The sequence below is a fragment of the Parathielavia appendiculata genome (genome assembly GCF_033297405.1).
Source record: "Parathielavia appendiculata strain CBS 731.68 unplaced genomic scaffold N657scaffold_15, whole genome shotgun sequence".
In the NCBI taxonomy this organism is placed as follows: Eukaryota; Fungi; Ascomycota; class Sordariomycetes; order Sordariales; family Chaetomiaceae; genus Parathielavia; species Parathielavia appendiculata.
The window spans coordinates 375,538-397,263 of record NW_026944234.1 but is presented as its reverse complement, the minus strand read 5'-3'; the positions used below and the strand labels follow the sequence as shown (position 1 = coordinate 397,263).

General features: G+C 54.9%; 9 protein-coding genes across 9 annotated transcripts; 4 read left to right on the top strand and 5 right to left on the bottom strand.

The window, feature by feature from the left end:
* Positions 1 to 145: 145 nt before the first annotated feature.
* On the bottom strand, positions 146 to 555 carry N657DRAFT_683521 (uncharacterized protein; the record flags this gene model as incomplete). The annotated part of the gene is made up of 2 exons (XM_062796575.1): positions 146 to 229; positions 301 to 555. The coding sequence occupies 2 exons, from the start codon at positions 553 to 555 to the stop codon at positions 146 to 148; spliced, it is 339 nt and encodes a 112-aa protein (XP_062644486.1).
* Positions 556 to 1,595: 1,040 nt separating this feature from the next.
* N657DRAFT_683520 (DDE-domain-containing protein) lies at positions 1,596 to 5,783 on the bottom strand (the record flags this gene model as incomplete). Its single annotated transcript, XM_062796574.1, has 4 exons — positions 1,596 to 1,906; positions 1,962 to 2,393; positions 5,254 to 5,717; positions 5,779 to 5,783. 4 exons carry the CDS (start codon positions 5,781 to 5,783, stop codon positions 1,596 to 1,598), a joined length of 1,212 nt encoding a protein of 403 aa, XP_062644485.1.
* A 620-nt stretch (positions 5,784 to 6,403) lies between these two features.
* N657DRAFT_674114 (uncharacterized protein) lies at positions 6,404 to 9,718 on the top strand. The gene is made up of 3 exons (XM_062795725.1): positions 6,404 to 8,670; positions 8,803 to 8,868; positions 8,974 to 9,718. Exons 1-3 carry the CDS (start codon positions 6,517 to 6,519, stop codon positions 9,436 to 9,438), a joined length of 2,685 nt encoding a protein of 894 aa, XP_062644484.1. The 5' UTR covers positions 6,404 to 6,516; the 3' UTR covers positions 9,439 to 9,718.
* Positions 9,719 to 10,393: 675 nt separating this feature from the next.
* N657DRAFT_701485 (uncharacterized protein) lies at positions 10,394 to 10,691 on the top strand (the record flags this gene model as incomplete). The annotated part of the gene is made up of 1 exon (XM_062797355.1): positions 10,394 to 10,691. A coding segment is annotated over exon 1 (288 nt), but the record flags the coding sequence as incomplete, so codon positions are not given.
* On the top strand, positions 10,468 to 11,120 carry N657DRAFT_701481 (uncharacterized protein). Its single transcript, XM_062797354.1, has one exon. The coding sequence runs from the start codon at positions 10,858 to 10,860 to the stop codon at positions 11,098 to 11,100; it is 243 nt and encodes an 80-aa protein (XP_062644482.1). The 5' UTR covers positions 10,468 to 10,857; the 3' UTR covers positions 11,101 to 11,120.
* Positions 11,121 to 13,640: 2,520 nt separating this feature from the next.
* On the top strand, positions 13,641 to 15,345 carry N657DRAFT_658352 (general substrate transporter; the record flags this gene model as incomplete). Its single annotated transcript, XM_062794887.1, has 3 exons — positions 13,641 to 14,551; positions 14,607 to 14,998; positions 15,053 to 15,345. 3 exons carry the CDS (start codon positions 13,641 to 13,643, stop codon positions 15,343 to 15,345), a joined length of 1,596 nt encoding a protein of 531 aa, XP_062644481.1.
* Positions 15,346 to 15,377: 32 nt separating this feature from the next.
* On the bottom strand, positions 15,378 to 16,249 carry N657DRAFT_648897 (uncharacterized protein). Its single transcript, XM_062793611.1, has one exon. It carries the CDS (start codon positions 15,959 to 15,961, stop codon positions 15,521 to 15,523), a length of 441 nt encoding a protein of 146 aa, XP_062644480.1. The 5' UTR covers positions 15,962 to 16,249; the 3' UTR covers positions 15,378 to 15,520.
* A 275-nt stretch (positions 16,250 to 16,524) lies between these two features.
* N657DRAFT_624883 (uncharacterized protein) lies at positions 16,525 to 17,629 on the bottom strand. The gene is made up of 3 exons (XM_062790730.1): positions 17,223 to 17,629; positions 16,888 to 17,152; positions 16,525 to 16,834 (listed from the first exon to the last, which is right to left on the bottom strand). The coding sequence occupies exons 1-3, from the start codon at positions 17,486 to 17,488 to the stop codon at positions 16,775 to 16,777; spliced, it is 591 nt and encodes a 196-aa protein (XP_062644479.1). The 5' UTR covers positions 17,489 to 17,629; the 3' UTR covers positions 16,525 to 16,774.
* Positions 17,630 to 20,825: 3,196 nt separating this feature from the next.
* On the bottom strand, positions 20,826 to 21,101 carry N657DRAFT_579335 (uncharacterized protein; the record flags this gene model as incomplete). Its single annotated transcript, XM_062789376.1, has 1 exon — positions 20,826 to 21,101. One exon carries the CDS (start codon positions 21,099 to 21,101, stop codon positions 20,826 to 20,828), a length of 276 nt encoding a protein of 91 aa, XP_062644478.1.
* Between the last annotated feature and the right edge of the window lie 625 nt (positions 21,102 to 21,726).

The window sequence follows — 21,726 nt, the reverse complement described above, 5'->3', positions numbered from 1 at the left end:
CGCAGTTGCGTGGAGATGGCGAGCGAAAAGAGGCGTTGGGTGGATTGAAGGCCAGCCGACGGGTTGAGGATGTAGGTTCCTGACATAGCGGGATGTGGTGCCCTTCAAGGGCAGGAGAGGAGGAGGAGGTTCCAGTAGGCTCTTGTTATTGTTGTTGTTCGGGCTGGTGCCGGTCAAGGAGCAGGCGGCGGAGATAGGCCAGCGAGGGGACGCGCGAGACTGGGAGACTCTGCATACATGGGAGGGAATCCCAAGGGAAGATGTGCATGGCTTTGTCTAGGACCAAATGGTGCAAGGTACGGGGAGGGGTTTATCGGCTGCGTTGGCGGCCGAGTGGTAGGCGGTGAGGGCGTCCATGGTTTCGACCACCATCGAGTCAAAGTCAATTGCGTCGTAAGCGTTCCACTTACCGTTGAACTGCAGTATATCGACGGCAAAGTAGAGAAGGTCGGTGAGCTCGTCGTCGAAGTCACAGTTAGGCAGAGTAGCATCGCTGAGGCAGAGAAACAGCTCCAGGACGTTCATATCCAGCGTGACACGGACACCCTGCGCCATCTTGCTTTTCTTTCTATAATTATATATCTATCGCTACGAAGGGAGGTACTCATCTAAAATAGCAACGAAGTCCTTATAGAACCTCGTCCGCAGCTCCAGGCACCGGATGAACTACGAGAAGACCCCCCTGAACCCGCCCAGCTAAATATACGCGATTCCCCCAAGCAGCTCCTTCAACCGCTTGTCCAATGCCTCGTGCTCAGCCTACCACTCGCTCTTGGCACCCCTGACAGTCATTTTCCTCGAGTAGTGGCTCGTCTGGTTGATCAGCTTGACAATTTCCAGCAATTCGGAGCAGCCTTACTGAAAGTCGAAGACGTCGCTATCCGTATCACGCGAACTTGCCCGCTCGAGGGGCAGCCGGATCATAAATAGAGTCTACCCAGCTTGGAACTTGGTGATACATAGGTCGTGGTTACACTCGCTAAGGGAGTCGGATATGATAACCCAGGGCTTGGGCGCGATGTCGATATAGTCTCTCTGTAACTTGTACAGGTCGAGTGTAAAGCCCAAACTCGTACGCCTGGCCGTGACAGATTAGAGCGCCGGCGCCAATCCAGCCTGTCGTTTTAGTCGAGTTCTTCTCTTAGATCCCCGCTTTCCGCTCCCTGGCGCCAAGTGTGGTTTCGGCCGAGTAGGCCGTCTAGGCAGAGTGGATCGCTGCCTTTGATTTGGTTGCCTTTAATTTGGTTGAGGTGGCTGTGAGGAACAGGCCGACGTTCTGGAGCAGGACCGATATCCTGTGGATCAGGCTGGCATCGCACTAACAGCAGTCATTGACTGCGCCTCAAGGAGATAGTCGTAGGCTTCACGTAGGTTCTCGACGTAGAGCTGTGCTTATCCCTCGCCTCCAGAGGCACTTAGACAAGAGATTCGCTCGGGCCGGTGACGCCTTGTCTGAACCAGAGAGTTCAGGGAGAGAGATGGTTGAGTCATAGATAACAGAGAACATAGAATCCTGAGCCATCTTCTCCATGCTCCGGCCTACGAGACAAAAGGCCATGGCTATTTGTCGGGCGGGCAAAAGACTGGATGCCCTTTCAGCCGCGGCCTCCACAAGAATCGCCTAGGCCGAGGACCAACCCTTTTGCCGTAGCAAAGCCTCGGCCTTCCGCATAAGGATTGTCGTCCGCAACTTTGGCCAACCGGGCGTCCTCTGCATTGGTGACGGGCGTGAGGGGAGCGGCCGCGGCGGCAGGGGATGTTGTCTTGGCTGTCCCTCTGGTCGCCTTCCTTGCCGGCGCCCTGGTTGGGGCGGCCTTGCAGCCGCCTCTCGTAAGTTTCTGGGTGATGCTGAGTTTTTCCAGCTTGTTCTCGATGTTGGCGGTTTCAGTTGTTCGGTTGGCGCAGACTGATCAACCTGATCAGCCTGCGCCAACCTCTCAATCAAGAGTGATATGCCTGACTCGAGATGTGGATCCGGGAGGGGGTTTTGCCCGTGGCGGGTAACTGGCGCTGCGCAGCGAGGGCTACGCAGGCGTACTCGACGGTGGATAGAAGGTTTATTTTTTTCTTGGACGACTTAAAGGGCGATCGAGCGTGTCTTACAGTGATAGGCGAGGTGGACTGTCGGTTTAGGCGGTGGGGCTGTAAAGGAGTCATAGGCGCCGAGCTGGACCGCCCTAGCGCGTTGTTGGCTACCGGCTTGACCAGGTCGTCCTCTTGGAGGGTCCGCGGGTTAGGATCTGGGGAGGGCTTTTCACCCTCTCCCAAGGCCTTGAGGGTGGCATTGATGACGTGCGTTGTAAGTGCCGCCCTCTCTCGTATGGAAAGACAGCTCTCGGTGGCGGGAAAGTGGGTTTGGCGCGTTTTGATGGTGCTCTTTCGAGGGTGTTGCTCTTAACCGGGTCGAGTTAAACGTTTTGGTGGTTACCCGGGTGTTGCCCTCGTCGATGATGAGGGTGTCATCCTTGGGAAGCCGCAGGCTTTTGAGTGAGGCTGATATTGCGGAGGTGCATAACGCGACAGATAAGACCGCGCTACGCGTAGCCTCAGCTTAGGCGAGTGGTATATCCATAAAGAAGGTGGAATAGGCTGATTCAGTATCATATCATCGCCCTATCGAGGGATCGTATCCAAAAGCCAGCGATAAACCGGAAGATTGGAATGGAAGTTGGAAAGGCAATGCTACTGAAGGTCCAAAAGCGAAAGCTTGAGAGTGGGAACCTCGAGTTGCGGCCCATGTCGCGTGCGAAACACATCGGCCGGCAACGTCAGAACGTCAGGTAACATAATCCCCAAACAGGCGTTAGTCAACGGGCAAATGCGGGCTTAACTGCGCGTCAGAAAAGCTGCTCGGATGGCACAGCAACAGGAACGACGACTGTCGACTTGGACCAGCCTCCTGAACTGCACTGCCTGCCGGGATCACTTCTGCTTTGTTGCATTTCAAATTGCCGAAGCTTCGACAGGTCTTTCATCTACAAAGTTTCAGTGGGTCCCCACATTTTCAACGGCAAACCTCAACCTCGAAATAAAGCCAGGCTGAATCCTACGGCCTTCTTCATCTTCATCTTCCCGCTGATCGGGTCCATATCTATCCAGATGATTGCGTTGAGAAAAGATTTTGCAACCTTTATACGCCAGTCTGACGTAAGGATAAGGTTACTCCGGGAAGTTGTGGACAAATTGCAGAAGGGTGACAGGGTTGATAAGAGAAGTTTCTGGGCACCGGGGACAAGGAGAAGGAATTGGAGTTGGAGGAAGGTTAGCAACCTCGAGCCGCCGTTTTCCACGATGATGTGCTGACGGGATGCGACAGTCTGAAAGAGGTCAAGCGCGAGTCTCCCACAGAGCAGCGGAAGAAGCAGCCCGAGCTCACGCCGGCACCAAGCTCCGAGGCCAACGTCGCGCCTACGGCACAGCCAACGCGGGCAGCGCTGCAGAGTGAACTCTCCAGCAAAGGCTTATTATAGGGGCGCGTCTTCCTGATGATGTAGGTTCAGTATCCGACAATGAACATATTGCTCGGCGTCAGTCAACCGATCCCGTCATGCCGGTCGATTGCCGACTCCCCCTCCAAAAGGTCCCAACTTTGTCGGCGGTGATGGCTTCGTTTTCATAGAGTGCATTGCCATTGCGGTCTACGATACATGGCATCATCTCGCTTAGATTTGATGTGCTACCCAATGCCACGCTCTCGTCATGGCATCTTGGCTTGCAGTTGCCCCTCTCATGACAATGATGACCGAGACATCTTTCGAAGATGAGGGTTACGCGGAGCTGGTATTTACGTTTCCTCCTGTTTCGTGTTGTTTGTGCAAATGGCGATTGCTGACCCTTCCTAGGTTTGGGCTGGAGGTTTCCGCGATTTACCAAATTCTCGACCGCATCGTCAACTCTCGCCAAAGCGGCACCGAGTCGATTCTCAGCTTCCACTGGCAGGCGAACCACGTAGACGACTTTTTCGAGCAGCTGGACGCTAGGCTGCTGCATATGCAGGCTCTCTTAAAACGGAGGATGAAGCAGCTATGTCCAGATATTTGGTTACTTAGGAAAATCTGTTTGATAATGCTGAATTCACTCGTTGTTTGCGAGCATGCTGGTGGACCATTGACTAGGTTGACCGGCTGGTCACAATGTTTAAGCGATTGGCTGTAGTCAAGAAAGCCAAGGGTTGGCGGTATACGAAACTTTCATGGCTGGAACCTGGGCTGGTGAGCACACGAGCGGCGGCAGATGCGGATTGGGGCACTGGCCCGCCCGGATCAGCCGTGATTTGAGACTGAACAGCACAGCTGGCCAACCCACTACCCATGATGGAGAAACTATCGTTGGGGAGTCTCTCGTCGGGTGCTTGCCTCGCCTCGTAACTTAAGTCAAACCCCCTGCTTGTGGGCACCCCCCACATTTGGGCACGTAATTTCCAGGATGCAGATGTCCACCACAACCACTTTAAAAGACTATTTCCGACTTTTCGCGGCCACTACAATACAATCGCCGGTATCACTAGATTCCTCATCTTCAGAAGTTTCATCCAATTCAACCTCTACTGCCCAGCCCCAATCTGATTCCTGCGGATAGCCCCAAGTCCGCAAATACAGTATTTGGGTTCATATCAACCCTCTTCTTCCTGGGCTTCATGGTGTCACGGGCATTGCCCGTGCCAGGGTTAGGGTCGCAGTCCTGTAGCTTCGATGAGGAGCTGGCAAGCCCAGTGATGGGGCTTGCCAGTGGTCAGTGCGCAGCCCTTCTGCAGGGTTTCCCTGAGGGCTGCACCCTGCCCACAGTTTGGTTCCTCGTGCAACCACACCAATACTAGAGGATACGCAAGTTCAGTCCCTGTGCCCCGTCACACATGGCTTCCAACTGTGCCCGTAGAGCCTCGTTTTCGGCTCGCAAGAGGACCATATCACTGTCCATGTTGTCGAAGGCTTTGTTGACCTTCTGGAAGAGCTGTCTTTGGATCCTGGAAGGCTCTGTTTGCAGGGCGAATTCGGTCAACTGTTGACGATGGTCAACACTCTTCTTTGGTGTAGTCCACGTCGTCGGTTCGGCGAAGACAATAGGTCTTGGAGTGACTGGAGAATGCAAAAGTATCCAGATGACTTGCTTTTTGGGGCGTGGGGATGGAAACGCGGGTGTTTTCGACCAACAACCGGCTCATCAGCGGATTGGCGATACTGACCGGCCACAACCCCGATGCCTTCCACCCCGACAGGATATTCCTACCTACCAAGGCCGTCAATCGAGCCTTACGGTAATACTCAAGGAAATTCCGCTTGCCCACGATGCTTGTATCGCTCCATAGGGCCAGCGTAGTCAAGGATTTGCGGTAGGCCGTTTTTAGGGGCGAGAAGACGGCCAAATCCAATGGTTGGAGGACGTGGGAGCAGTGTGGTGGGAGATAAATGCCATGAATGCGATGTTGGAAACATGGCCACATGAAGTCATCGCTGGTATGACTGCCGTGGCCGTCAAGTATCAACAGACGGTAGTCGGAAGGGTCATCTGGCTGGGTCTGGGGGATGAAGATCCGTTCCAGCCATTCCACGCCTACGGCATTGTTGGTCCAGCCGTTTTCTGTTGCAACGAACTCCCAGCCATCAAAAGGCTCTAGATCCAACGGAAACCATTGCTGTTGAACGCTCTTGCCCTTGAAAATGACCAACGGATGGAGGTATCTGCCGGTGGCCGAGATGCACTCGATAAAGGATGGCCTTCTGGTGGTTGTTGGCGACTCGTGAAACGTCAGCTGACGGTCCGCGTAGTTCGGTTTCGGACGCCATGCTTGCCCTGGCCGCTGACTTGCCGCGAATGAAATCAAGATGGTTGTGGCCAAGCTGCTTTTGGAGTACTTCAAGTTGCCTGAGGGCGCCAATGGCACATTCCCGAATCAGTCGAGCGGGCCGTCGGTGAGTCCGGTTCAGAAATATCTTTCGCCGGGGGTAATGAGCTACTGCCGTGACGAAGAACAATCCCGATCCGACGAAACAGTTGCTGTTTAAGCGGATCGCGTGATGCTCGGCTGGGGATGAACATTGGGAAACGTGGCGAGGTCTGCCAGAGCATCCTCCGTCGCCATGATTAATACGGGGATCTCGGGTGGTCAACATGGGGGACGGGGCACGATGGTCACGGTATCAATTGGTAACTTGAAGGCATTCAACCTGTTGGAATCCCACCTCGTACAAAAGCAGTCAGGAGTCAATGGAAAGGCATTGTTCAGCTGTCGAGACGCTGAGGCGGGTTACGGAAGTGTTGGTCCACTCGAGCCCGTCCTCCACACAACCACAGCCACACCGCTTGCACATGTGCACAACGACCCCCACTTTCATCCGGCGAGTCTGGCCGCTAGGCTGATTCGGAAAGCGTTGCGGGAGCTGAGCTTTAGCGCACATCAATGCCGCGCATACCAGGCGCTTTTGTCCAGTCCTCGTCGCTCAGAAAACACAAAGCCTCAAGAGACAGACGCCCTTAGTAGACGAACTTGATCTCAACCCAACACTCCGGCACAAACCAATGGCGACCGCGCCTGGTATCCAGGACTCTTACGCTGAATGGAAAACTTCGACCGCCCTTGCCGGCCTCGGCCAGGCTCTGGTGCCTCAGTCGGACACAAACAAGCATGAACTGCTCTCAGAAGTAGCACAGCTTACACACAGCGATGAGAGCCGGGCCCGGGTGGCCGCCATCCTCGCCCGGCTCAAGGAGCTTAACCCGGAAGTTGTACGGCAGTTCCATCCCAAGCTTAACGCCCTGTCGGACCTCAACCTCCGGATGATCCGTCCAGCCTCGGCCAGCCCGGAGGCGGCCGGCCGCGTCGCGTCATACATCGCAGTGAGCTATTGCTGGCATTATCCACAGTGGCCTCTGGCTGCAGCCGCAACGCCGATCGCCCCCGGGTGGGAAATATCGGAGCCGATGATGAAGGCCGTGATGAGGCTCTGCCAGCCCGACGAGGGCGTCTGGCTCGACAAGCTGTGCATCAACCAGGACGACGCAGCAGACAAGGCGGCCCATATCGGTGTTATGGACGCCATTTACCGCTCCGCGCGTCGAACCGCCATCCTGCTGGAAGACATCCAACTCAGCAAAGAGGAGGAGAAGGCCGGCCTGATCTATCGAGGGTTCTATGAGGACCTCGTTCAGGCGGTTCAGCGTGCTAGTCTTGAAGGGGAGCAAAAGGCCCGCTTCATCGACGCGTATATCCCGTCTCGGGAGAAAGAACTTCGAGACAAGCAACTGGGGCACGTCTTGGACCCTGCTAGGGCTTTTACCGCCAAGGTTCTCACAGCTCGGTGGTTCACCCGAGGCTGGTGTGCCCACGAGTGCCGCATGAACAAGCACCTGAAGGACAGCAGCCCTCTGTTCATGTGCTTTGGAGCGGATGGCCGTGTCCTCTCGTTTGAGTTCCGCTTCATCCACTACATGAGCGTCTACCTCAACCATTCAGATCGTGCGCCAAACGGACTCGCTGGCATAGAACAGTCGACCGATGTGAACCATCCAGACCCCGGGATGTTGTTGTCACAGCTCTGGTTTAAGATACAGAGACTCCTGCCTGAACGGCGCGTCACCGTATCGGCCATGCAGCATCTGGTCACTATACTGCCCTTTGACTGCCTCAAGAAAGGGGACCTCATGTCTATCGCGCTCAATACGGCAGGGATTCCACTGTATTTCGACGGCAGCGGGTGCCAGACTGTTCAGGAAGTCATCTGGACGTTCACCGTCCTGGTGCTCGCCGCCAACGACCTGGTGCCCCTGGTGATGTTGGGTCCGCCGCTCCGTGTTCCCTCAGCTGGACAGGACATCGTCTCGTGGGCAATCCACCCTAACCAGCCAATCCTCGATGATGAGGTGCAGAACCCGCTGCCAGGTTCCATCACAGCCACAACTAGCGAGTACATCGAGTTGGACCTCCTCGTATTCGAATCCCTCCCATTGAAGGCCTCCCGAGAGTCGCAGGATAGAGCGGCGCGCTTGATTGAGGAACATTCGCTCGACGCAGTCGCCGACGCGCTCTTATCCGCCCTTCCGGAAGACGCTCAGGCCGCGGTCCGCGCCGTCGTCAACGACAAGAGATTTACTGAACTTCACAGTGTCCGCAACCGCCTCATCTCCCTCGCTCTGGACAGCGGGCTGGACTGGACTCTCGCGTTCCCGTCGGTGATGCGCCAGACCACGTCAACCTTCATGTACGGCACGATGGGCGACCACGCCCATCCCGGCCTCGAGGCGGCAGTGCATGCCTTCCTGGCCCTGTTCACCCCAGATCCCGCCGTTGTCCCGTCCACGGACAGCGAACCCCAGCCTCCCCAGCCTCCCCGGACCCTCACCCCCGGCCAGCTCGCCACCCTCCACCGCGCCCTCACAACCCTCCTCGACCCCCGCCTCCTCTCCTTCACCCCCAGCCCCCGCCGCCTGCCTCTGCCGCCTGCCCTCGGCACCGCCGCCCTCACCCAGGCGGTGAGCTGCCGCTCGTATGTCGCCGTGCCCGCCGCGCTGGCACACCTGCCCGGGTGGCACACCCGCGCCTGGGCAATCGAGCCGTTCGACCCGGCCGCCGCGCCTCGCATGTCAGTCGAGGACGAGATAGAGATGGCGCCCGTGGTGAGCTCGGATGTTGCCGACTGGCGGGCGCCGAGGGACGATGCGCGGGGCACGTGGAGGGTGAGGATGCGGCAGGTCTTGTACGGGTGCGTGGGGCCTGTGTGGGTGGAGGGGGAGGGGACGGAGATGCTTCGGAGGGGTGGGGATGGGTTGTTGGGCGATGGGAAGGGGCTGGTGCTGTTGCGGCGGCAGAGGGTGTATGGGGCGGAGAAGTACCCCTGGGGGCGCATTTTGGAGGTGTTGAAGAAGCGTTTTGCGGTGGGCACTGTGGAGGAAACGGCTGTGGTCGCTAATTGAGGACTGAGACGCCTTACATCTCGCAGAAGCGCCGGAGCAGTGCCGGAACCTAATGCCTAGTGACAGCACCTTGACCTGATCGAGTCTGCCGCTCCACTTTCGCTCCCCGAGTCGCCCGTGCCATATCACCACCAGTGCCCACATGCGCCATCGCTGCGCCGTCGCTGCGCCAACCAACCGAAGCCTTGCACCTTCTCAACTTCCCCCATAACCCTCTTAGCAGAGCACAACGCCGGCGTCGAACAGGGGAGTCTGGGCAACCACAACCGCCGGCCCATCGCCAGCGGTTTGGGCGGCCGGCCACAACATCCTGAAGAGCCCCAGACTGAGCGCAGACCATCCCAGCATGGTGATCAAAACCGGCCAGTTCACCCGCCAGAGGTTGTGGTACAGGACGATTGCGAGGCCCGAGACGAGGAGCACGGTGCCGTCGAAGTAGACGACGGCGGGATCGGGGCTGGGGAGGATGGCTGCATTGACTCGTTCAGTGACGGCGAGCGCGATGGCTGTCGGGCCCAGGAGGCGAGCTAGTGATCGAGATTGTTGTTGATCCATTTGTAATTCAATGGTTTGTCAGACTGGTCTTGTTTGACGCCCTAGTTACCCTACCTTCCCGCAATGGGAAACCCATCGCCCGCCAAACGCAACGCGTCGACTGCACTGGATGGATGGATGGATGGAATTATTTCGCCCGGAGGCACGAAGCCTAAAGGGCCTTGGCACGCTAACTACATCCCATTCGTTGACGTTCAACCATCAACTCGTACAAGCCCTCTACTCTCTCCCCTTTTCTCACGCCACCTGTTGCCTCGAACGTGAGTTCGATCCTCTGCAGTGGTTGTAGGAAGACCTTTGAAGTCGACAAGGCAAAGCGTCAGGCTCGCCAAGGTTGCGTGAAAGTCTCCACCTCGTGTCACTTCAGCGTTTCCATCGAGGGATTGCCGTTGGCTATTTCGTTTGCAGCCGTCTCGAGCAGGACTTCTCTCAAAGGCATCCAGCCACTGATTCTCAAGTCATCAATCTCCAAATTTGTGAAGTTTGTATCTGACGAGACTGGAATGCCGGACAAACTCTGGATTACCAGGACCGCGGAAGACGACAAAGGTACCGAAAGATAGGGCATCATCTTCGACATCTCACCACTTCGTCCCGGTGGGTACTTTGAGTCTATGCAATGGCAAATATATCCTTCGCAAGTATCTAGTCGTCAGCCTTTAGGCGTCGACCTTGGGGAAACGTCTACGCCGCTCGGCCCGACTCTTGGATCTGACGAATCGATTCAGCGCATGAATGCCTGGTACCAAGATTGTCTTAATCATTCCCCAATGCTCTTGGCGTCTCTGGGGTGTTGATGAGTTCTACCTCCCAACTCGGCTTCTCGATGTGGGGTATCCCATAACACAACATGCCGGCTGAGAGTAACCGCTGCCGAACAGCTAAAATCTATCTCGGAAGGATATCTTAATCTCAGCCATCGTTGGGGCGAGGCCAAGTTCATGGCGCTCAACTCGTTGACGATCGGCGCCTCGACAGCTGGCATCAGCAGATCGGACCCCCCGATGGCAGGATGCCATCTTCCTCGCGCACAAGCTCGGCATCCGTTACCTGAGGATCGACAGTCTCTGTGTAAGGCAAATATGAAAGAGGACTGGTTAAAGGAAGCGCTAAGTATGCAGAACGTCTACGGTTGCGTCGCTTTCAACGTCGTCGCGGGCCGTTCCTCTAGCCCTCACGATAGTATATTCCATACGCGCGACGCGTTTCCCGCCCTTTCAGCAATCGTCAGATCCCGATGAGATAATGAAGAACCCACAGAGTACCTTCTTTGGGAACATTACCGGCTGCGAGGTGACTTCGACCAGGCCCCATTGACAACCCGCGGCTGGGTATTCGACAACTGATGCTTGCCCCTCGGATACTGCAGTTCGGCAAAGCCTAAGTGTACTATGAATGCCCAACGTTATTTTCATGCGAAAGCTGGCCGCAGGGCGCATTTACCAAACGAGGGAAACCTGTAAGGTATGGTGTCAACATGGATCGGTTCAACTCATAGTTACTAGGGATTCAGCAGAGCAGCAACTCTCCGAAACTGTTGTTCCAGTTGGATTGTGGAAGTCCCTTGTAACTCGATACTCGCGCTGCGAGCTGACCTATTCAGATGGCATGCTCATAGCGCTCTCTGGCGTCGCGTAGCTATTCCAGCAGATCACTGGCGATCGGTACCTCGTTGGATTGTGGTGGTCGGCCATCACGACCTTCTTTCGCTGGAAGCGTGCAAAGAAAAAAGTCCCGGGCCGCGAGACCTCGACCACCTTACTGTGCTCCAACCTGGTCTTGGGCATCAATTGAAGGAGTAGTTACGTTTCCAAATCATGAACTCCTGCTGGAAGTCCACTACTAGGAAAGATCATTGGCGGTAGTGCTGAATGCAGACATCATTCGATTACACGGAGATAATATGGCCCAAGTGAAAGATGGACAAGTTACATTCCGTTGTCCTCATTTCCCAGGAGCAGAGAAGATTATCTACGAGATCGATGGGACTGCCTACGAGGTCGGTGAGGAGGTACTCGGAGAACCGGAACGCCACAAAGTTCATCGCCGATTATCGCGCTTGAGGAGCTTGACAGGCTGCAGTTGTGGTTGTTGTCCATATTGGTTAATGGAGTTTGGATTTTGACGAGGAGCACTCCATTTGGATGGGATGTGTTCGTACGGTCAACCGACTCGACGTGGAGAGCAGGGACGACGGAAGTTACATGCGCGTGAGTTACTTCAAAACCCCGAACTATTACTTCGAAACCATTACTTCGGGATGGCAAATAAGGCTGTCGGGTTGCATATATTTATGTTTGATCCTCGCGATGAGGACGGAGCTGATGAGGAAGCGTTTGGTGAAGTGGGGCGAGATTGGGACGATTATGAGGTAGAGCCCGAGTTTTTGATGGGGCGCTCCGTCAGATATCGAAGGCGTGCAGGACCATGGCACGTAATCAAGATCGTGTAACTAGGAGAGTGGCTCGGGGACTTCCGTATCTGCTACTATTCTTGCAATAGAAGTATCGTATTAATTGGGTTGGGAGCCCCCTTAAGATCATGGAAGGTGCCACTGAATGAAGTTGGTCTCTGCGCAGAGAGGCAACGGGTGCAACCATGGGTCCTACTACATCACAAGAGAACATGCGTGTTAGTCAGTCCTCATTGCATGCATTCCCGTCGTGTTACCTTGATGGTTACTTACCTTAATAACTCGAGATAAGTCGAGATGAAGAGTGAGGGATTCGATGAGTTACAATGCGACTTCAATGGGTCTGGCCTGGGTGCGGCTGCAAGAAGAAGATTCAGGAACCATGATCCGCTCACATTAAAGTCAGGGCGTAGTGCCGATGAAGCAAGAACATAGCCATCAGAGAACAGTTGGGGATTACGTTATGCCTAACATGATGGTCGTGTTCGTCTCATCTCTCTGTTGCCCAGCCTAAACCTCCACCAAGAGGCATGAAGCCAAACATGTCCTCTGATAAACATGCTGTGTGGAACGCGGGAACGTGCTGGACAAAGCTAGAAATGTTCTAGAAACACGACACCACAGTACAAGGACTAGGCAAGGATGAACCTCAACAGTTGCGGCCAAGCCGAGTCATGTCGTATCCCTTGATAGGTAGCGGCGGAAAGCGGTAGTTTCCACGCTCCACCCATCATCCACAAAATCACCGAATTGACGGCCGTCCGGGTAACTCGGAAATCCGTCAACTGCCGGCACTTGCGGCTGGGCAATTCTTAATCTGCCGCCTTGTATCTCGGCGTAACCGCCGAGCTAGAGGGATGTAATTATTGTGCCTCACGAAGTAGGACACTACATTGGGCGTAACAGTCCAAGGGAGAGAAAGACTACGGAGTACCAAACCCCCTGAGCTACAATCGATTGTCAAAAGACTCAGGTAATCTTGAACCTATTCGACTTTTGCATGAACTAAGGTGATCAAGAAGGACCGTGTGGATACTACTGACTATATTGTTACAGTTACGACGCGTCTGAGAGCTCGTCATTTCGCTGGCCTCCGTAGTTGTCCTCAGACAATGGCAGCCGTGCCGACCAACATCCGGGGTCATCCCCTTCATCCGGCCCCCCTGCTTGAAGAGTTTGGCCTGAATGTCCAACTCAGCCGAGCCACAAGACGGAAACACCGAGCAAACGTCATCTCTCCGAAGAAGTGGGCACTGCCCTGGAAAGTTTCTGCAGCGAGATACGCAGGAGCCTGGGCTGCATCCAGGGCCCGGAACGGCCGGGGCATCCCCAGCGTGAACCTACATTCAACCGGAGCCTCATCCCCGCGTGGAGATGAGTCCATGCATGCAGAAGACGCGATGCCAGGAAACTCCCCACAATGTCGTCTCCGGCCGGGGAAGTCGACGAGGAATATGCCCCAGGAGACCAGGGCTGGGGAATAGGAGAGCACATGGCCAGACATATAAATGACGAGACAATCCTGCCCTCTTTGTCTATGGTTATCACGTTCAATCAACATCCAAACAATTTCACAGGGGGATTATACGCTGGGGCGCTTGCTGCTTCTCCAGCCCCTAATCCTTCTTCCCTTACGACAACAGACTCCCAGCCTCCTCAGGCCTTTGAAATCCTCGCCCCCCACCCATCAACCGTCTCCCTTTAACCCCTACAACAACAATACCAACCTCCCACTACCGTAAACTCCGAAGAGACAAACCACACTATGCCCGGCGGCGCTGCGCCCCCGCCCTCCGGGGCTACAGACTTGACATCGCGCGTCGAAGCGCCCGTGACCCTCAAGGCCTACCTGATGTGCGTCTTCGCGGCCTTCGGCGGCATCTTCTTCGGCTACGACTCGGGCTACATCTCGGGCGTCATGGGCATGGAGTACTTCATCCACGTCTTCGAGGGCGCCGGCGCGACCGCCCTCCCCGCCTGGAAGAAGTCGCTCATTACATCCATCCTATCGGCGGGCACCTTCTTCGGCGCGCTCATTGCCGGCGACCTGGCCGACTGGATCGGACGGAGGGTAACGGTAATCCTGGGCTGTCTCGTGTTTATTGTGGGCGTGGTGCTGCAGACGGCGAGCGCCGGGTTGGGATTGATCGTGGCCGGGCGGTTGGTCGCCGGCTTTGGGGTCGGGTTTGTCTCGGCCATTATTATCCTGTACATGTCCGAGATTGCGCCCAGGAAGGTCAGGGGCGCGATCGTGTCCGGATATCAGTTTTGTATCTGTGTCGGCTTGTTACTGGCCTCGTCGGTGGATTATGGCACCCAGGAGAGGAACGACAGCGGCTCGTACCGGATTCCCATTGGACTGCAGATGGCGTGGGCCATGATTCTGGCTACAGGCCTGTTCTTCCTGCCCGAGTCGCCAAGGTTCTTCGTCAAGAAGGGCCAGCTGGACAAGGCGGCGGCTACGCTGGCCAGACTCAGGGATCAACCGGTTGAGTCTGCCTACATCCAGGATGAGTTGATGGAGATTGTGGCCAACCACGAGTTTGAGATGAGTGTCATTCCCCACGGCAACTACTTCCAAAGCTGGGCCAACTGCTTCAGAGGCTCGCTGTGGGACTCGAAGAGCTACCTGCGGAGGACTGTTCTGGGAACTTCAATGCAGATGATGCAGCAGTGGTGAGTTATTCTCTGTTACTCCCGTCCCCACGATATAAGAAACTGACCTAAGCAGGACCGGCATCAACTTCGTCTTCTACTTTGGCACGACCTTCTTCCAGCAGCTGGGCACCATCCAAAACCCCTTCCTCATCTCTCTCATCACAACCCTCGTCAACGTCTGCTCGACCCCGGTGTCATTCTACACCATGGAACGCCTGGGCCGGCGGCCACTGCTGATATGGGGTGCCCTGGGCATGTGTATCTGCGAGTTCATCGTGGCCATCATCGGGACCTGCTTGCCGGACAATGACAATGCTGTCAAGGCCATGATTGCCCTGATCTGCATCTACATCTTCTTCTTTGCCACGACATGGGGACCTGGCGCGTGGGTTGTCATTGGCGAGATCTTTCCGCTGCCGATGCGCGCGAAGGGTGTTGCGCTGTCGACGGCGTCCAATTGGCTGTGTAAGTTGCAAAGCTACCTTTGCGATGATTGCTGTCCAACTAACAAGTGTCCAGGGAACTGCATCATCGCCGTCATCACTCCCTATATGGTGGATCCCGACAAGGGAAACCTCGGCGCCAAGGTGTTTTACATCTGGGGCAGTCTGTGTGCCTGCTGCTTCGTCTATGCCTACCTGCTGATCCCGGAGACCAAGGGCTTGACGCTCGAGCAGGTCGACCAGATGCTGTCGGAGACGAATCCGAGGACCAGCGCCAAGTGGGTGCCGCACAGCACCTACGCGGGCGGCGAGGTGAAGACAGAGAAGGAAGTCGGGCATGTCGAGATGACGGACCGCGAGAGTGTATAGAGTCCGTCATTAAGCACATGCAGATGACGATTGTATTTCTGGGTAGAGAAATTGATAGATTAACAATGCGATGATTGTTTGCGCCCTCAAGCAATAGTACCACTTGACTCATGCCCTACAACAACACGATGCCACTTCTACCAACACCGTACAACAAGCCCCTCCCACGCGATATTCACATCTTATCCCGCCCTTCCTCCACAGACCTTGCCTGCGACCCCATCCTCTTGTACGGCAAATCCCCGCTGTCGGGGCCCCTGTCCCCAATATGCTTCCCCTGCCCGCCGCCGGCCGGGTTATTCTGGTCACCGCCCAGGTCGCCCCTCACCTTCTGGGGACTCCGCTTGCTGGCGGCCGAGGGGTCGCTGCTGGCGAGGCCCGTGTCCTTGGGATCGTAGAGGCGCTGCTCCTCCCGGTCGCGCGAGGCGTGCGCGCGCTCGCCGCCCGTGCCCGCCACCGACTGCAGCGTCTGCGAGACGCCCGCTTGCGACGACGCGTCGTGCGTCGCCGTCGTCCGCGGTTGCTGCCGCGCGCCGTAGGTGAAGTAGAGAAGACCGCTGAAAAGCCCGCCTGCTATCAGGAGGGGCCCCTTGCGGGAGGAGAACATGTTGGCCATTTTGTGCGATGTGTATTCGGGCTTGGATTCTCGTTTGGGATTGCTTCTCGCGGTTGAAGGCGAGGTCTTGTAATAGTCGAATCAGGGTGGAATACTCGATGCGGTACCTTGGACTTTAACTCTGGTATTTATGGGCGGTTGAGGAAGAATTGTTGCAGAGATATTGAACGGCAAAGCAGTGACGATTTGGCAATGAGATGTAAATTGAACTATTTCAAGTTGAGGAAAGGCAGGTGGCCTGGTGGTTGTTCGACCGTGGGGATCCAGTGCAGCCCGATCATGATGACATCAACACTCAGAATGGCCATTTGAAGCACGATCGGCCAATAGAATCGGCGCTTTAAATGGTTTGAATTGAGCGCGGTGTGGCCGAGGTCTTCGGTTGACGTCATGTCTCCGCCAAGATTCGGGGCATCAAGTGCAACTCTGATGATATTCAGGGCAGCTGCATGCGAGCAATGGTGCGCCTGTCTTGCGTTCTGCTACTGGGGCAAGCACCCCAAGCAGCAGACGGACTGATGATGAAACAGAAAGGGCAAGCATTCATCTTACTGTAAGGATGAGAGTCTTGAAGGGAGCGGGTTGTGGCACTGTTACATGATAGTGTATGTGTAACCTTGATCAAAGTGAGTTGAATGGCGGGAGAGTCTAATGCTACCTGTGGGGACTACAGTTGAAGTCCAGTACAATGCTAGCGATTGGAAAAGCGAAGACTTCTGTTGAGACAGTTTTTTGTGCCTGTTGACTGGCTCCGGGACATGGACGTTTCCTATAATGATGCCTGACACGCCCCAGAACGAGGTCGTGTCTGCTTCAGCAGTTCCTCCATTGAAGATCAACACGGACCGTGAGTTTGCTGCTAATGCGATCGACCTGGCTTTCTATTAGCGCAAGACTTCGCAGTCTGGGGTGGCCTCTCCACTTACATCAATGATTGCCTTCTTCTCCGTCGGCGAGATCCAGCATTGCGTGTTCACGTTCAGGATGGCTGTTGACCCGCCGCACGGGGACCACGTCACAATATCCGGGTTGGCCGACAGCGAAAAGGGCCCGTCGTAGCTCCCTTTCAGTGTGATGCCGTAGTTGGCCTGGCTGGAGGAGCCAGTGAAATCGACCGTATTCTGGCACTGACCCTGAGCACCCGATGGGATGTATGCGAAGCCTTTTACCGAGGTACTCAGCGTCGAGAATCTGAGAAAAGAGAACGTGGTCAGCCTGGGAGCTGTTCCGCGATAATTGGGGGAGATCTAGTGTAACTCACTGAAAGCCCGCATCATATTCGAGGTTCAGCGTGAGTTTGCAATTCTTGCGCCAGTCCGCCGCCATGGTGTTTGGGCCAGATCTCACGACATATTCCGAGAGCCTGATGTCGAGGGCGGTGTTACTCGGGTCGACCTTGACGTCTGCGGAGCCGTATGGGCATCCAGTCCCTAGCACTGAGACGTCGCGGACTCGGAGATTTCGAGGCGTGGCCAGTGCCGTACCCAGCCCAGCGGAGGTGACGGAAAGAAGGCTGGTGATGCGCATTTTGATCGAGGTAAGGCCTTCTGAAGGGCTGCAGTGGTGACTTCGCGTGGTGTTGCGATGGAGAGACGAGGAGTTGACAGGGACGAGACCTCAAACTGGAATTATACCACTGGGAAGATATAAATAGATCAAGAGGAAAGCAAGGTCCGAAGGCTCATGATTGAGAGGAAATTTTCCAGTTATTGCCGGGTAATCTTCTGGTAGCATTTCCGAGTAATCACTCTGAAACTCTGGATCCAACCGGACCCGGGGTGCCGAAAGTTGGGCCTGGACTACCTGTGAGGCATGGTAAGCGAACATTTCAATATAGTGCAATCTACATTCATAACGCGGTGGCAACTTACTTTATAGCTGTCAAACGTACTATATCCGTTGATTGAGTCAATCTCAGTTCTCAAGACACCGGTAATCTCAGCGAACGTCGCGATTCTTGCACCCTCTAACATGGTTTTAGGGTTTAATTAGCACTATAACCACTGGGCTGTAAATGACTAGTAGGAACCAATGGACCGGCTCGTTATGTAAGGTAGCCTTCTTGATTCGACATGTTTACGCTCATCACTGTGGTTGTATCAAATTGTAACTCACCCCTATGCCAACCTGGTACTAGTTCATTGTTGGGACACACAGGTCACTGTCAGGGGCGCCTGAATTGTTAGTTTGACGTGTGCTGACGATTGCAGCCGTGCATTGGCCATTGAGCCTGCCATGAGGGCGGCGAGGTGAGCCTTGGGAAATGATTATATTGGAATTGAATGCTTGCTAATGTCGGCTAGCGGCTTGTCATGGAACTATGTGTCAGTAAAGGAGTGGACGGTTCATAGACTCGTCTAGGGATCAACTTGACCCTACAATTCAACCCTGATGTGTTTGTTAGCGCGGAAATTAGAAAAGGAAAAAACCAAGAAAAAACTACCTTATTCGTTAGGTAGTTAACGTTATTCACTTTTCATCTTTCTCTTCTTTACTTTCTCTTTAATTTCTACTCTTTTTCACGCCGTATTTTCATTTCTTTTTCACTTACTTTCTTAATATTATTCTCATGGCACTTCCGACGTCAATAGACCATGTATTATTATTATTATTCCTACACCGCTGTGCCCCAAGGCGTGCCGGACCTTCAACAACTTACTATACAGCAAAACCGCGCCCTCGTGGGCCGGGTGAAAAACCCATATACCGATTACGGACTTCGCATTTCACCCTCTGACCTCGGACCGAGGCAGATCAGACTTTGGCGTCTGGAATGAGAAGGTAGGTTGGGTGAAAGTAAACGGATCGGCGATCTTGCAACCCCATATCTATTTGCTTTCAAGAGACAAACACCCTACAAAATGTGGATTCGATCACCCATTTATGACACTCATGCGGACTATGTTAGTAATCCTCAACCACATCCCAATCGCCTCCAATCTTGCTTGGAATGCTGCGGCAACCCCCACACCACTCCCGGCTTGATGACCTCCAACAAATCTCTCCGTCAAATAGCGGTCCTAATATGCTCTGAAACTTGGAGGTGAAAAACGGATCGTCATCGGCCAGTGTAGTAAATCGACATGACTTACGTTTATCAATTCCGCGAATATGGCGCCCACCCCCCGACAATTTGAACAAGCCTGGCCTTGAACCAAGGTCAACATTGTCTAGGTAAGTAGCAGTTCAGTAAATTGTCTCTACCTGGAGAAGGAAAAGAAGGCCAAAATAACGTACAAACGATACTCCGGCGGCAGTCCCTATCTGTCATCCATCGTCGGACAATGGACCGGATGACGCGAAAAGAACCCTTCATCGAGCTCTTGGTTGAATTCGGCGAGGAGGCTAGTGGGGTCACGTCACCGCCGACATGGACATTCTGTTTGCTTTGGTTATGTAACTACCTTAATACGCTTGGAGTGACTCATATCTTTGGGCCCTATACATGCTGGCTGATCGTGGATGGAAACACTGGCACGACTTGTCCCCTTTTCTTCGTGCTACCTTACTCTTCACCTCTGCAAGAAGCGCCGTGCTCATCTTTCCAGGGGAACGCGTGATTAAGATATCTCATCTCCAGTCTCATCATGTTTAACATTGAAGACTAAATTCGTGATACTGTATGGGACAAGACGGTCTCGCGGAGGCGCGACAGCGGGACACGCCAAGTTGACGTGGAACACACCCCTTTCCGACGACCACGCCGACAAGCTACCAGATCTCCTGCAACTCGGCCCCAGTACCAGCATCGCCGACCTCGGTGTGGCTGGGGGAGACTGCTGCTGCGCGGTGCCTTGCAGACCACGATGGAAAATCCGGTCACAGGGGTCGACATCAGCCTCTCTCACTTGCGCCGGGGACAACAAGCCGCCGACAGCCGGGGGCGTGACGTCGGCTTCATCGAGCAGCCCTCAAGGGATTGGCTAGGAGAATGAGACCGTGCATATGCATCAACGCATCGTACGCGCTCAATGGGAGCAGAGCCATGCTGGAGGAACTTGCCGCGATTGTCCCACGAGGCAGGGTCCTGATAGGCGAAATGTGCTGGGAGCGGCCTTCCCGGACCGCCCTGAATCTGTTTGGGCATGGGTTACCCATGCTTACCGACCTCGTGGGCATGTGCCGGGAGGCCGGCTGGGAAGTGCTGCACTTGAGCACGGCGGATCAGTGGGAATGGGATGAGTTTAAGTCGGCGGACCGAGCTGGAGTACGAGCGTGGCTACTTGCGAATCCCGACCGTCCAAGGGCTCAAGAGGTAGGTGAGCTGCAGGATTCACGGGAGCGGGACTATCTGACCGTGTTTCACGGTGTTCTTACTTGTGTATCTTGTCTTGGGTTGATGATCCTAGCCAGAGATAACCTCGCGGGTGGAAGTGGAGACTTAGGTAATGTGGGGGTAGACCTGGCTGTTATTGTCTTGATTTGGCTGGAGTTGCGGTAAACTGGATACGGGCAGTTGGTGAATCACACTATCGCCGAGGGTATCTACATGAATTTCAGGTTACCACTACGATTCAGCTGATCCCACGTACATACAAACATGTCTCAGCAAGGTAACCGGTGTACTACGTGTTCAATGGCTCGAAGAACTCCTCTCTTATTTCCTCATGTACTGCAACCCTGCTCACCCTTGCCCTCCCCAGCTCCTGTCGTATGTTCGGCGTAAGTCAGTTCCAGTTGCCTGAGTCTCCGACCTGCCGTCCAAGCCGACCCCTAATCATCGCTGCATCGTAGCCGTAAAGCCCAATCTCTCCTATTCCTCTTGGTTTCATCCGACAGCCCAATTCCATCCCCTAATCCTACAATTAAGTCTTCACCACCGTGATCCTTCCCCATGATCGCAAGACCAAGTCCGATACCCCAATCAGGCCCGATTCGACATGGCGAAATACACCAATATGACCGGCCAGCCAGAAGACAAAAGGAAGGCGGCGAGTAGCGAGATTATATTGATCTCTCTTTCTTCGTGGTGTCCGGACCATCGGCGCAGCAGGCCGACAGTGCACCATATTGCGCCGATGCCGTAGAGGCAGCACGCCCAGATGACGCCGAGGATGATATCGGCCTCGCGGTCCCAGGGAGCGAGGGTGGCTTTGGAGGTGGAGGCAAATTTTTCCGAGAGTGAGAGGTTCTGGCCCATTTTGGTGGCGGGACCGATTTGAAGACGCAGCCCACTTGTAGTCAAGTGTGTGTTGACTCCGAGGTGAGAGATTGTATTGCGTGACGAAGTGACTCGGTCAAGTTTCTCGCGACGGCCAAACAGAAGAGGGTTTGACCAGCGACAAGAAACGAAGTATAGAATTAGAGAGCGTATTGAGAAGAAAGGAATGTCAGATTGCACCCAGCGACCAGCACTCTCTTGGCCCAGCCAGCAGCGAGCGGTCCCGGGACAGTGGGCGCGAAGGCGTGAGAATGGAAGGAGTGGACGGCCAAGGTGGACACAAGAGAGAGAACGATAGGAGACGGCAAACAGAAAGGAACCACACATGAGTGGAAACGGGTGGGATCACATCACTCTTGAACGAGACTGCACCCCAAACGCCATGGCCAAGGTCAGACATGGGACTGGAGATGGGAATCTGAGCATGCCCGGCATGGGAAAGATGGGAATCCGGGGCTACACCTCCTGGTCTCGAGTGTCCGTGGCGATCGCACAGACAACGTACCGTCGCCATTGGCCGTCTCGAAAAAAGCTTGTGACAGATTGGCGACTTCGGCTCAGCGGCCGACACTGGCTGGCCGCCGAAACCTCAGACTTGAGACGG

Coding starts and splice junctions, on each gene's coding strand:
- N657DRAFT_624883 (XM_062790730.1), bottom strand. CDS start 17,488: ATGCGCATCACCAGCCTTCTTTCCGTCACCTCCGCTGGGCTGGGTACG. Junction 17,153..17,222: donor GAATATGATGCGGGCTTTCA/GTGAGTTACACT, acceptor CTCTTTTCTCAG/ATTCTCGACGCTGAGTACCT. Junction 16,835..16,887: donor AGAAGAAGGCAATCATTGAT/GTAAGTGGAGAG, acceptor ATAGAAAGCCAG/GTCGATCGCATTAGCAGCAA.
- N657DRAFT_648897 (XM_062793611.1), bottom strand. CDS start 15,961: ATGGCCAACATGTTCTCCTCCCGCAAGGGGCCCCTCCTGATAGCAGGC.
- N657DRAFT_674114 (XM_062795725.1), top strand. CDS start 6,517: ATGGCGACCGCGCCTGGTATCCAGGACTCTTACGCTGAATGGAAAACT. Junction 8,671..8,802: donor ATGCGCGGGGCACGTGGAGG/GTGAGGATGCGG, acceptor TTGCGGCGGCAG/AGGGTGTATGGGGCGGAGAA. Junction 8,869..8,973: donor TGTTGAAGAAGCGTTTTGCG/GTGGGCACTGTG, acceptor GCCTAGTGACAG/CACCTTGACCTGATCGAGTC.
- N657DRAFT_701481 (XM_062797354.1), top strand. CDS start 10,858: ATGCCCAACGTTATTTTCATGCGAAAGCTGGCCGCAGGGCGCATTTAC.